Source organism: Hydra vulgaris, chromosome 12, assembly GCF_038396675.1.
Source record: "Hydra vulgaris chromosome 12, alternate assembly HydraT2T_AEP".
Lineage (NCBI taxonomy): Eukaryota > Metazoa > Cnidaria > Hydrozoa > Anthoathecata > Hydridae > Hydra > Hydra vulgaris.
The window spans coordinates 42,864,276-42,880,196 of record NC_088931.1 but is presented as its reverse complement, the minus strand read 5'-3'; the positions used below and the strand labels follow the sequence as shown (position 1 = coordinate 42,880,196).

At 27.8% G+C, this 15,921-nt stretch overlaps 1 protein-coding gene across 1 annotated transcript in view; it reads right to left on the bottom strand.

The window, feature by feature from the left end:
- LOC100209305 (tumor susceptibility gene 101 protein) overlaps window positions 1-15,921 on the bottom strand; it is a 30,988-nt gene continuing 15,067 nt past the window's right edge. Inside the window, exons 3-9 of the mRNA XM_065813341.1 lie at window positions 14,773-14,838; window positions 13,918-14,081; window positions 10,263-10,688; window positions 4,737-4,829; window positions 3,124-3,260; window positions 450-552; window positions 1-356 (exon numbers count right to left, since the gene is read on the bottom strand). Of these exons, the coding sequence (XP_065669413.1) occupies window positions 258-356; window positions 450-552; window positions 3,124-3,260; window positions 4,737-4,829; window positions 10,263-10,688; window positions 13,918-14,081; window positions 14,773-14,838 (1,088 nt within the window). The 3' untranslated portion in view covers window positions 1-257. The remainder of the gene's footprint in view (window positions 357-449; window positions 553-3,123; window positions 3,261-4,736; window positions 4,830-10,262; window positions 10,689-13,917; window positions 14,082-14,772; window positions 14,839-15,921) is intronic.

Below are 15,921 nucleotides of genomic sequence, written 5' to 3'. Positions count from 1 at the left end.
TTGCAAATAAATTAAATAAAAAATTTATCATCATTATACTTAATGCGATTTGTGTTAATTACAAATAAACAAAGTCGGTTTTGAAAGTGAGAAAGTTTTATTTTATTTTATGAAAGTGAGATATTTATTTTTTGAAAGTCATCATAAAGACCATTATTGTTAAGATCATTATTAAGAATGCAAAATTAAAATTTTAACAAAAAAAAAAAAAGTTAAATGTAAAAACATCGTTATATAAGATTTTGTCATGATAACAGTTAAGTAACGACAGCGTCAAAAGAGAGAGATGCAGCAACTCGTGCTTTTTGTAATGTAGCTCGTAGTATAAACTGCTTCCGAGATAATGTTCTCACCGCCTAAAATAAAATACAGACATAATTTATAATTAAAAAAAAAACAGATTCATTTATAACTGAAAAATCGAATTCATCAATAAATTTATTTTATACCTTTAAAAAAGTTTCTAACTCAATGACATCTTTGTGTAAAGCATCACTCAAATAGTAAATTGCATCCACTACAGCAATTTCTTCAGCAAACAAATCCAATATTCTGCAAAATATTTACTCCCATTCACTATAAAAATTTCAGGCTGTTCTACACTATAAAATTTTCTAAATTCTCAATGGTATTTCAGTTAGAACTAGTTTTAAAAATTAAATTGAATCTCGTTTCTGAACTTTTTTTTTAAACTAGATTTTCAAGTAACTGATATTGAATGCAGGCATAAAGAATATTATGCATTAATTTTCTTTATGCCTGTATGTATATACATATAATATATATATATATATATATATATATATATATATATATATATATATATATATATATATATATATATATATATATATAATGTATATATATACTATATATATTTATATACATTATATATATATATATATATATAATATATATATACATTATATATATATATATATATATATATATATATATTTATATGACATCTTGTTTGAAAGTTGAATTAATATAATTAATATATGAACATCAATAAATACGAGTTCTCTCAATACCGCCACCTATGTATGGTGTAATTAAAGCGCACAAACCAGAACAAATCATACCCTAAGCGATTAGTAGTTTCAACAATCAGGACACCAAGTTATAGAATATCAAACTATTTAGTAAATATGCTTCAACCTATTTTAAATAAAAATATAACAAAGAATTCGTCAACTTTTGTAAAAACAGCTAAACTATGGAATATATTAAACAATGAAATACAGGTGTCTTACGACGTTGTTAATTTATACCCATCAATCCCTCTGAGAGAGGCCACAAAAATTCTTTTTGACATGTTAGAGCTCTTCCAAATTTAAATTAACAAACAAAACTAAACATTTCAAAAATATAATCGCTAATAGAACTGTGTTTATATAAATTTTATTTTTTATGGAATGAATTCACTAGTTTGTGGATTCAGGTCCAATAGGACTTTTACTCATGGTAATAATTGCGGAGAAATAGACTAGAATAAAAATAAGTTTTTTAGGTATGTAGATGTTGACCACGCACGATTTACCACTAAAGATAATGCCATCCGTTTTATCATCACACCGTTAAATACACAATTAAATTGGAAGATAAAAGCAAAAGAATAAATTTTTTTTAGATATCCAAATAACCAAAAATCAAAGAGGTAATTATGATTTTAACATATATGGGAAAGTAGCAATAACAAATATTCAGGTTAAGCTCAACTCAAACCACGCTCCAAAAGTCTTAGAAGGAATATTTATAGGATTTATCAATAGAGCTTTATCAAATTGCTTTGAGAAATTTGTAAATAAAAAAATTGATTTCCTAATAAATGTATTTGCTGAATACGAAAAGAAAAAATTACAAAACCTTGCAAATGTTGTAATAAGAAAACAACACTCCAATAATGAAATAGTTTCATCTAACAATGAAGCAACCATACCAACTATCATCAATGATAACTAGGAAGCAGCAATGCTAACAAATCACTACCCAATAATATCACCAAAACTTTGAAAAACCTTTAGGAAAGCAGGTTACAAGCGCGAATCTTAAATCTTTACTAATCTCACACAGCAAAACAAAGCTACCAAATAGCTATCCCAGAGTATAAATAATAGAATGTGAGTGTAAACAAAAAACCATTGAAACAAAAATGAAAATAACAACAAGAACAAAACAACACCAAAAAAATGTATTATAAGAAAAATGGGACCAATCTGCAATTGGGCATCATAAAAACAAATGTCTGTGCAATAAAAAATAGGAGCAAGTCAAAACATTGAAAATAGAACCTATCAAATTTGAAAGAATAGTTCGAGAATCAATTGAAATTCAGTATAACAAATTTGGACCTAAAAATGGAGGTATGAATTTAAGCGATGATCGATATGTATATTTTTATACTTACGTATCATTAAGAAGAATTTATATGAACTATCATTTAAAGTGAACTTTAAAGAAAAAATAGTGAAGTTAAGGTTTGTTTGTAATTAAATATTCTAATTAGTTTGTAATTAAAATTGAAGGTGCTAGTACCAAAATCTTCAGCTTTGGGGAGGGAAACACATTTAAAAAATATAGTACATAGTTTATCGAACCTTTCAAGCTTATCTCAGTTTTTCTTGAAGTTTACACCTACTGTAGAGGTTTTACGAAAAAATACACTTTTCTATTTCGAAAAAAAAAGTCTATTTCAAGCAATATTTTAAACTCACCATTTTGAATTAGTTGTAATTAAATAATATAAATGAGGAGAGAAATGTTTAAAAATGTAGATTTGGGCACATTTTTATAAATTTTATAAATTGGGAAAGATGGTGTTCTTAATAATAGTGAAGAGATATTAGTCTGGAAAACAAAACATTCTTGCTTTGTTTTGTTCTGCACTGTGTTGTTCTTTTTAAACTAAAAAAATAAACTACTATTTAAACTCTATTGAATGTTTTTAGAATGCTATAGAATAATGCTATAGAATGCTTGTTAATTTACTTTTTATAATCAAAAATAATAAGAATGAAAAGATCTTTTAGTAAATTTCAAACTATCCATGAAAATAAAATACACTGTAAAATCAACAATCTTCAAATCAAAAAAATAAAGTCTACAAATCAAATATCTTACTGGTTATATAAAGGTGCCGTAGTGACAACAGCTTCATCTATATTCATGTTGCTAACATCATTTTCTAGTTTGTTTACATTTTCATCAATTTCGTTATTTTTATTCTTCAGTAGTTCTATATTAGCTTTCAATATTCTCTATTTCAAAAAAAAAATTGATAGAATAATGATTAATACTAATGTGACAGTGGTGAAGTAGAGCACTCACTTTATATCTGCTCAAACCCACTATGCCCCTGGAAGTACTAAGGGCAGAGCCCTTACACCTCAAGGTTTCTATTTTAGAGTTATAACATTGAAAAAGGGGTATAACATCAATTATTAAAAAAACAATTAAAAAAATCAGCTGCTTCCTTGATTATTTTGACTTCATAAAGATTGGGGAGGAAAATGTTAAAAGAATATATAAAATCTATACAGCAGTATTATTTGACTTTACTTTTTATGTGGTTGTATGTGTTTTGTATGTATTTGTATGTGTCTGAAAGAATTAAACCCATTTCTAAATTATTTATTCAATTACTATTTACTTAATTTAATTTAAATGGTAGGTTTAAATATGCTTTAAAATTATGAAATTGCTTTAAAAATATTTATTTTTTTGAATTTTTTAAAAGATATTGATATAAATTTCCCAAAAGGTGTCAAATCTTCTGAGATAGAAAACATGTTTCCTGGAGCAACATAAAAGATAGAATAAGTACCATGTTTCCAAGAGCAACATACAAGATAGAATAAGTGCCATGTTTCATGGAGCAACATATAAAAACCAAGTTTTTATTTTGATACTTTTGGGAAATTCATAATATATGAATTTAATATATTTTGTTTACATTTTCATAACATATTTTGGGAAATTCATAACACACAACAAATATTTTTTGAAAAATTCGAAATATAATTTAGTTTTAATGATACTACATTCTTGATTAATAAGATATTTTTATGGCTTTTTTAAATAACAATAACAATGGAACAGATTAAACATTTAAAAAACCTGTTAAACTTTAATTTACAGCTGTTAATTTATTAGACTACAATCCTACATGCTTATTGGCTACAATCCTACATGCTTATTGACTACAATCCTACATGTTTATTGACTACAATCCTATATGCTTATTGGTCACAAGCACATAGCCAACAAATTTACAAAAAAAAAGTAAATTAAACTAAAGAATATCAGTTATTAAACATAAAGAAACACTATTTAATTTGAAATATATGCTTTGAAGTAAACTATATGCTTTGGAATAAACTATGCTTTACCAATAAAATATTAACTAAATATGAGAATAACAAGGAATAATTATAGTCTAAAAATTACTTGATAACTACATAAAAATTTTAAAACTATAAATTTATTAAAAAATAATAAAGCTATTGATTAAAATTTATGACTTAAGATTCTTTTTAAGTGTGGATTTTTCTCTCAATTTTTTTTTTAATTCAATTAAAAGATACTAAACAACAAAAGATTCTTAAAAAAATCATACTTATTAATAAAAATAACTTATTATCATAACATAACAAAAAATATTATTGTTGAAGATATATGTTATGAGGATACAGTTATAACTTTTTTTTATAATTAATGGTTGTTATAAAAATCACCTGTTCATTTTCCATTTTTACCATAAACTCTTTAAGTTCTTTGTTTCCATTTTGTAATATATTTTTGGTAGACTCTAAATCCTTTAACTCATTCTACAATAACACATATAAATAATAGAAACTATATTAAATAAAAAACTTTTAAATAACAAAATAAACTTTTAAATAAAAAAAATGTCTCAAACTTTATATTTAATGCCAAGCATACAAATGAAAAGTCATGGTTAACTAATTGAAACGTTGAAAAGATATGAAATGAAAAGATACAATATCTTAAATGAATAACAAAAAGTGATATTTTAGAGATATCTAGCAGTAGAGAAAGCAAAAAATAGTATAATGTTATATATCACTTACATAAAGAGTCAGTTATTACTAATATATACAGTAAGATATCACTAATATAGTTAGTTATTACTAATATATACTGTTAGATATCACTAACATAATTAGTTAGTTATTACTAATATATACTGTTAAATATCACTTACATAATGAATAAGTTATTACAAATATATACTGGTAGATGTCACTAACATAATCAGTTATCACTAATATATACTGTTAGATATCACTAACATAATTAGTTAATTACTACTAACATATACTTTTAGATATCACAAACATAACTTGTTAGTTATTACAATATATACTGTTAGATATCACTAACATGATTAGTTAGTTATTACTAATATATACTGTTAGACATCACTAACATAATTAGTTATCACTAATATATACTGTTATATATCACTAAAATAATTAGTTAACTAATACTAATATAAACATTATATATCACTAATATAATTAGTTAGTTATTACTAATATATACTGTTAGATATCACTTACATAACTACTTAGTTATTACTAATATATACTATTAGATATCACACAACTGTCTGGTCAGGTTATCCTGCTACTGGTAACATGTAACCCAGTACAATCTGCTTCAAGTCCTGCTGCCTTGTAGGATACGCTTTTTTAGGCAAAATCTAGGAAATGCTAACACCGACTTAAAACACCCCCTGCCGTGGGACTCTTGGTTGAGTAAAGAGATGGTGTCAATAAAAATACCCATCATGGGCAGATGTTAAATGCATATGGCTACTGTCTTGTAGAAGACCTCCTAGGCAAAGACTTAAGGGGTAAACAGATTCTATCTGTTGACCAGCCTCGCACCCCTTCATCATCTATTAGGCTGGTGAAGATGTATTTTTAATACATTGTTTCCAGATTAGGATGTTGAATGTTGGATCTTCTTGACTCAATGCATGGGTTTTGCATTGAGTCAAGAAGAAAAACCAAAAACTCAGTTTTATGGTTCTGAGGCCGGCTGGTAGTCAGGTTTCCCAAACTCTGTGGTAGCTCTCCGAGAGGCTAATTCCATCAACAACTGAAACATATCAAAGTATTAACTGTGCCATGTGTGAAGCCCTTTGTTTAGGCTTAGGGTTTATTAATAGTAATGAGGCAATTGCTAAGGGTATTAAACAGTGTTCTGAGTACTATCTATGCTTTAAGTAAAGTTTTTCAACAAATTTAAAAATGAATAAAGTACCAAAAACTATAAAACACAAAAAACCATCATCATCATCAACTTCTCTAATCATTCACTAATATTCATAGTCTTCGAAGTAACTTTTCTTCTGTAGAGTCTTATCTCTTGCAAAGTTCACCAGACCTACTTGCTCTTTGTGAGACTAATTTGAGTTCAGCTGTCTCATCTTGCGATCTTAGTATTAATAGTTATCTTCCTTTAATTCATAAAGGCTCCAATAGTCACATGCTTAGCCGGGAATTTACATTCGTAAGAATTCACCCATTTGTCTTGAGACTATTCTTTTATGTGGTTTCATTTAGCACCACTTCACTCTATCGCCTTTCTCTTTGTTTTAGATCGCCTCCTTCATCCCAAAATTGCACTCTTTTTGATGTTATTTCTGATCATATTGACCAAGCCCTCTCTCTTTATCCATCAGCCTGTATTGTTGTTGTCGGTGACTTTAATGCTCATCACACTAAATGGCATGGCTCAAGTGTCAGTGATTCTGCAGGCATTAAAGCCCACAACTTTAGCCTTTCTCAATCCCTAACTCAAATAGTCAACTTTCCAACTCGCTTTCCAGACACCCTAATCATTTACCTTCTCTACTCGACTTATATCTTGTTTCTGATCCTAGTCAGTGCTCACTTTTTCCACATTCACCCTTAGGTGCTTCTGACCACAGTTTGATCTCTCTAAAACTATTATCTCATTCTTCTTCATCATTGAACCTCTTACAACTATCTTAAAGCTGACTGGGATTCTTTCCGTGATTTTCTTCGTGATGGCCTTGGGTAGAAATCTTTTGACTTCCTGTCGACAAATATGTCTCTTAAAAAACTTCGTAGAATCAGGCTGGCATGAAATCTTTTGTTCCCTCTCGACGACTCCAGGTCAATCTTATCCATGGTTTTCCTCACATTGTGCTGCCACAATTGCCAATCGAAACCGTTACTTCCATATCTATCAGCAAAACAATTCTCCAGAAAACAGACGTCTGTTTATTACTGCTAGAAACCATAGTAAATAGGTTTTGTCTAATGCCAAAGCCCACTATTCTCAGGTCATGAAATCTTGTATTTTATCACAAAAATTAGGCTCTCGTGACTTCTAGAGAATCTTTAATAGTATCAATAATAAGGGCAAATCTATTATTCCACCTCCCTTGCATGGTTCACACTTTGTCACCTCACCTGAAGACAAAGCTGATCTGTTTGCTAAGAACTTTTCATCAATATCATCTCTTAATTCCACTAGTTGTGTTCTACCTGATATTGCCAACAAACAGGTTGATCCATTTCTTGACATTCGTATCACTCCAGCTTCTGTATCTAAAGTGATTTCCCGCTTAGACTCTTCTACAGCTTGCGGCCCAGAAAACATACCTATAATAGTCTTGCAGAAGTGTTCTCCAGAGCTGTTGTCTATACACTCAAAACTATTCAACAAGTGGCTATCAAAGTCTTATTTTCCAGCCTGCTGAAAAGCAGCATCTGTTATCCCTATTTTCAATTCTGGAGAGCCATCTGATTCGTCTAACTACCGTCCCATTAGTCTTCTTCCTATCATAAGCAACGTTTTTGAATCTTTAATTAACAAACACTTAATCTCTCATCTTGAATCTAATAATTTTCTGACCATCAATATGGATTCCGATCTTCTTGTTCTTTAACTAATTTGCTAACACTTATAACCGATAGGTTTTATGGTGCATTAGATAATGGTGGAGAGGTGGAGAGGCCATCGCTCTTGACATTTCAAAAGCTTTTGATAAAGTTTGGCATGCTGGTCTTCTCCATAAGCTTTATTCTTACGGTGTATCTGGCAACATCTTTAAGATTATTGAATCCTTCCTTTCCAATCGTAGTATAAAAGTTGTTCTCGATGGACAACGTTCTTCTTCTTATTCTGTAACTTTTGGGGTTCCTCAAGGTTCTATCCTTGGCCATACTCTTTTTAATTTACATTAACAATCCTCCAGATATTCTCACATCTAAGGTGGCATTGTTCGCTGATGATACCACCATTTATTCTTTTCATGATAAGAAGCCAAGAATCTCTGACTACTTGAAGGGGGCATTTGAGCTTGAAAAGGATCTTACTTCTGCTGCAGCATGGGGCTCACAGTGGCTTGTGAACTTTAATTCAGATAAAACTCAATTTTTTTCAGCCAATCGTTATCGCAATAATTTAGATCTTTTTATATTTATGAAAGGTAATGTACTCCATGAGTCATCCACTCTTCATCTTCTAGGATTAATTCTTACTTCCGATCTTCTTGGAAACCATATATCAAATCAGTTGCAAAATTAGCATCTGCTAAGGTCGCACCTTTTTATTGAGCTCGACACTTTCTTACTTCGGATTCTATTCTCTATCTCTATAAATCTCAAATCCGGCCTTGTATGGAATACTGTTGCGATATCTGAAGCGGATCTTTGAATGATGCTCTTTCTCTTTTAGTCAAGGTGCAATAACACATTGTAAACATATTTGGACCAGCTCTATCAGCCAACCCTTAAGCATTGTCACATTACCGTAATGTTGCTTCTCTTTTTCTTTTTTACAAATACTATAATGGGCACTACTCTAAAGAGCTAGCGTCTCTTGTGCCATCTACTAAAATTTATTCTCGTGTTACTCGTCGTTCAATTAAGTCTCATCATTTTTCTGTGACTGTTCATAAGTGCTCCAAAAACTCTTATTCGTCTATTTTTTTTCATAGAACATCAGTTTTTTGGAATTCGCTTTCTTCATCTTGCTTCTCTGATTCATATAATTTGCAATCATTTAAGTTGTCTGTCAATTGTTATCATGCTCTACAATCTTCATCTTTTCTCTTCCAGTAATTTCCAACTTTAATTAGTGGTTGCTTGCAGCCTTGTTGGCTGATGTTTAAAGCAATGTTTAAAAAAAAAAAACTTACATAATGAGTTAGTTATTACTAATATACTGCTAGATAATACTGCTAGATATCACTCACATAATTAGTTAGTTATCACTAATATTGTTAGATATCACTCACATAATAAGTTAGTTATCACTAATGTATACTGTTAGATATCACTAACATAATTAGTTAGTTATTACTAATATATACTGTTAGATATCACTAACATAATTAGTTATTACTAATATATACTGTTAGATATCACTAACATAATTAGTTAGTTTTTACTAATATATACTGTTAGATATCACTAACATAATTAGTTAGTTATTACTAATATATACTGTTAGATATCACTAACATAATTAGTTAGTTTTTACAAATATATACTGTTAGATATCACTAACATAATTAGTTAGTTTTTACTAATATATACTGTTAGATATCACTAACATAACTAGTTAGTTATTACTAATATATACTGTTAGATATCACTAACATAATTAGTTAGTTATTACTAATATATACTGTTAGATATCACTAACATAATTAGTTTTTACTAATATATACTGTTAGATATCACTAGCATAATTAGTTACTATTAATATATGAGCCATTTATTTTGAAAGTGATGTAAGTCACCTTTTCAAAAGAATCAAGTAATTGATAACAATAATTACAATGTAAATGTATCTCTTCATTTGTGAAATAATTTAAACCAGTTGTGTTGAAAATTATATTTGAAACTATTGAACTATATTTGTAAAATTTTCACAAATGAAGAAATACCATTACATTGTAATCATTGTTATCAATAACTTATTTTTTTTGAAAAGGTGACTTAAGCCACTTTCAAAATAAACGACTCATACACTGTTAGATATTACTCACATATTTAGTTAGTTATCACTAACATATGTTAATGATAACTAAGATATAACATCTATTAGTTATAACTAACATATTTTATATATTAATGATAATTATCTGTGTATATGTTAGTGAACCACTAACTGATTATGTTAGTGAGAGAGCAAACAGTACATTTAAATAATCTTAAACAAATACTAAAGAGACTTATTTTAAAACTTACATTTCCAAGCATAAAAACCTCTTTTACTCTTCTTTTAAGTTTATCTTCAACAGATGAAAGTAAAGATGCTTTAATAGCTTCATCAGATATAACACTGCCTTGCCGAGCAATACTAGAAGATGCTTGAAAATTACCAAGTAATGGTTGCTGGATAGTCTTTTGCACTGGGTATTGTGTTGAATTATAACCATAACTAGTCATGTTTGTACTAGTATTTAGATAATTTTGTGTATTTAAATAAGCAGGCTGAAAATGAGAGGTGTTAGGTGTTGGCATCCTTTGATGAACTAATTGATTAACTGTTGTTTGTGGAAAGTCTGAATACGGTGGATAACCGACAGGTTGAACGGATTTAGAATACACTGGACATTCCAAGCTGAATATTGTGCACATGTTTTGAATAAGCAATAATAGAGTTGATTTGGGCTTAAATAAACAAAAATTTGTTATACTTATCATAAACATGCACTTTATTAAAAAAAAAAACTGCAAACTTTAAATTGTAGCAACCACCATGGCCTTGGGGAGGTGAATACAGTAAAAAAAAAAACCAAAAAAAAAAATGAACACTTTTTATATATTGAAGACATAATCACATAGAAACAGAAAAAAAATATTTTACTTCACATAGTTTTTAAATTTTTCAAATATATTTTTTTAGGTGAGAGGTATCATAGGGGAAATCAATTATTGTAAGATTTCCTTTAACATTAAAATATTAACATTAAAACAAATATCAAGATTTAAGGTTGTTTTGTACCTTTCTGATACTTCCCATGACTTAAGTAGTGTTTCACAAAGTGTTATTGCTAAAATAATACTCATTTAAAGACTACCAAATCATCAATTGAATCTTCATAAAACTTTAACCAATCATTGACAATGATATATTTAAATAATCATTGAAAGAAAAAGATATAAAGGGTGTTTTTTTTACAGGTATAGAACTTGAAGTTTACAACACTGTTTTAACTGGCAGCCATTTTGTCAGCTGTCAAGTGATTTGTGTTTAGCTTGGATTGGTATTTCAACATGAATAGACTGACGCCTGAACAACGCTTCCAAATTGTGCAAATTTATTTTGAAAACAATAGTTTTGTTCGAAATACATATCGAGCACTACGTCCATTTTACGGTTGACATAATCAATCATCAGAGCAATTAATTCGATTAACTGTGGACCGTTTCCACACCACTTTTACTCTACATTATAATATCACCCACAGAGACATCGTACAGTACATACTGAAGAAGCCATTGCTGCTGTAGAGCGTAGTGTAGAGGAAGACCTGAATCAGTCTATCCAGCATTGTGCACGGGAATTGGAACTGTGTCCATCAACGTTGTGGAAGATTTTGCGTAAAGATCTTGGTTTGTGTGCTTACAAAATCCAACTCAAGAATTGAAGCCACGCGATCACCTAGCAAGGCGTACATTTGGTGAATGGGCCCAAAACAAGATTGCTGTCAATCCTAATTTTCATAAGAAAATTTTGTTTAGCGATGAAGCTCACTTTTAGTTAAATGTCAATAAACAGAACTGCAGTATTTGGAGCAAAGGCAATCCTCAAGTACATGTTGAGACACCGTTACATCCAGAAAAACTGACTGTTTGGTGTGCTTTGTGGGCTGGTGGAATCATTGGTCCATACGTCTTTAAGAATGGTGTTGGCCAGAACGTTACAGTAGATGGTGCCGCTATAAAGCCATGTTTACTGACTTTTTCATTCCTCGATTGAACAACCATAATGTGCAGGAGCTGTGGTTTCAACAAGACGGTGCAACATGTCACACAGCTCATGCCACTATCAATTTACTGAAGGAAACATTTGGTAACCGCGTAATTTCAAGATCCAGGCCCGTGAATTGGCCCCCAAGATCATGTGACTTAATGTCGCTTATAAGGCCACAAATGTTGGAAAAAGTGATTGAAAATTGGACCTCCAGAATAGATTACATTTGAATCAGCCGTGGCTGTCATATGCCAGAAATCATATTTAAATATATATATTATATTTATATATATATATATAATATATATATATAACTGTAAAATGATAAAAAAAAATCTACAAATAAATTGAAAAAGATGTTGTTAGTTGCAGGAACAAAAAAATATATAAAAAAAAAAATAAAAGCTTAAAAAAAAAAACTTTAAAAATGTATAAGCAACAAGTCATTTGATAAAAACAAAAAAAAAAAGAGAATAGTCAGATTATTTACCTTATTTATAGATATTTATTACTTATTAAGTAATTATTTATAGATATTTATTACTTATCAAGTAATTATTTATAGATATTTATTACTTATTAATTGTTTATAGATATTTATTACTTATTAATTATTTATAGATATTTATTACTTATTAAGTAATTATTTATAGATAAATAATCTTTTTTTCAAAATTCATCAAATTTGATTTCCTGACATGACTTGGCTTCCTGACATGTTCCTGTAAATTCATAACTATTAAAAAAAACTAGTAAAAGATGGTTAAGTATTTTTAAGGCACTTCACTAACATTAAAATTAAAAGTTTAATTGACCGATTTCATTAAATAAGGAAGGTATTATGTACATAATCATTAAAATAAATTAGGAGTAAAGTGAACGAAATTATCGAATTCATAGAGCATGAGCCAAATTTTTTATATAAAGAATAAAAAAGAACTGATTGATAAAAAAGAAGATTCCATTTCCTAATATAACTAATAAAGTGTTTGGACTTTCCTTAACAAAGTTTGTTTCAGCTTCTTGTTTCAGTTGCAAAGACCAGTTTAACATCTTTTTCATAAATGTCAATTACCTTTAATTGGATTAGTATGAAACACTATTACTTTTCACAACAATTTTTTCAAACAAGTTTACAATATTCTGCATATTCTTTCTAAGTCAATGGACAAGAGTGGAATCATTGGCTTGTCATTTTACTAAGCAAAACAAATAATATCTAAGGTCTAATAAATAGTAACAAGTTAAATCTTTTAAAGCTTTTAAAGTTTGTCTTTTTTACTAAAATTTTCTGCACCTTTAAAAATGTTTTTTAAAAACTTTGGCATATAAATTCGCCAAATGGTCACACACAAGCAGTGAACGCCTGAAGGAAAAATGAAGTACATTAGAATAAAGGAGAATTATTTTTTGAACATATAAAAGCATATTTTGACAGTTGTCATGACAAAAATAAAGGTTAATAGAAGAATATTTAAAACTTTATATGAGACAGACATTGCACTTAAACAGTTAGTAAATCTATGCATAGGTGTTAAATCCATCTGATTTTACTTAGCAAAATAAATAATATCTAAGGTCTAATAAATAGTAACAAGCTAAACCTTTTAAAGTTTCTAAAGTTTGCCTTTTTTTCTAAAGTTTTCTGCACCTTTAAAATATATTTGATTTTTGGATGCTTTGACAATGATAACTTTTTCTATAGTTCAATGAACTTATACTAATAATACAGTTGATTTCAAAAAAATGTATCTTTATGTAAATGATATTTAATCAAAAACAACAAAGTCTTTACTAAAAAAGCTCAATCTTACATAAAGTTTATTTTACATTCCTAATGATGTTTAAATTTCACACAAATTATAAATTAATAAAAAAATAAATACCTAAAATCTAAATATATAAAAAACATTTACAACTTACAAAATTCCAATCAGTTAAAAAAGGCATATAAACTCGACCTGATTGGTCAACATGTCTTCCAGATTTAATAACCATTGCGCTGGTTGGATTAATATACACAAATGGAGCAATAAAAGGATGACCCTGAAGTAGCCATATCTTTACAGGGATGTTGTAAGTATTTCCTAAAAAAATTTATTCTTAAATTTCAATTATTCTTCAACTTCTCAAAATTCTAACCTGAGGCACTGAAAAACAATTCTTCTAATTGGTTTTTCTAATAAAATAATTTAATTGTTCATTACATTTTATCTGTATATAACATATAATGGTTATCGTATCTTATAATATAACAGTTATGACTAAATTTTTCTCATAATTTAAGTTATAAATGTTATATAAAAAGTGCTGGCTGGATATATATATATATATATATATATATATATATATATATATATATATATATATATATATATATATATATATATATATATATATATATATATATATATATATATATATATATATATATATATATATGGTCTCTTCTAAGTTAGCCTGCGCAATTTAAAAAATTCATTTTTTTGTGCTGTTTAAATTAAAATAAAAAGAGCGAAAAAAATGCTTTGAATAAATACTAGATAAAATAATTTAAAAAAAAACTTAATAAAAAAAAGCATTTTTCATAAAAGTTGAACAAATAAACAAAAATATTTTTTGTCGCAATTTAAAACAAAACGCTTTTATTTTTTTCAAAACTATAACAAACTATAACAACTTGAATAAGTTACATTTTATTACTTTTGTTATACGAGCAGTTATACATCTTACTTTCACTTTCAATAAAAACTTGAACAAACATGATATAAAATTTACCCTTATATAGAATAGGAATAGTACCACCTAAATATAGCAATTTGGATGCCTTTCCATCATTAGTAACTAAAAAAAAAGAATTTTATGAAATTTAATATGTATGTATGTATGTATGTATATATATATATATATATATATATATATATATATATATATATATATATATATATGTATATATATATATATATATGTATGTACATGTATATATATAAATATATATATATATATATATATATATATATATATATATATATATATATATAATGTATATATGTATGCATATATATATATATATATATATATATATATATATATATATATATATATATATATATATATATATTCTAATACAAATCCCAATTTCAATTAATAACAGGCTAAACCAAAACTCCTCTAATGAAAATGTATTCAATTCCTCTAAACAAATATTTGAAGATGCCCTTGAAAAAAGTGGTTTTGAAAATTTTGAACTAAAATTTGACCCTGAAAAAATGAATTCAAAAAAGTGATATAGACCTAGAAATTTAATTTGGTTTAACCCCCCCCCCCCCCAATCATATAGCAAAAATGTTTTCACTAACATAGGAAAAGTGTTTTTAAAATTGGTCGATAAGCATTTCCCGCCCTCTAATAAATTACATAAAATTTTTAATCGAAATACAATTAAAGTTAGCTACAGTTGCACAAAAATATGGAAAGAATTATAAAAGGTCACAATAATGCTTTGTTAAACAAAAAAGAAATCCTAAATGTAAAAACTACGGAAAATTGTAATTGTAAACAAAATGAGTGGAAGTTGTTTATCAAAAAATGTGGTATATAAATGTGTTGTTTTCTTTAAAAAATTCTTTAAAAAATGTGGTATATAAATGTGTTGTTTCCTTTAAGAATGTACCTGATAAACAATATATTGGCATATAAATGTGGTATATAAATGTGTTGTTCCCTTTAAGAATGTACCTGATAAACAATATATTGGCATAACAGAGGGTGAATTGAAAAAACGTTTTGCCAATCATAAGCAATCTTTTAAAAGTAAAAAGTATTCAAAAGACACCATGCTGTCAAATATATATGGGAACTAAAGGATAAAAATATTGATGATTTTATATTATTGGTCAATCCTTAAAACAGCGCCTGCATATAACA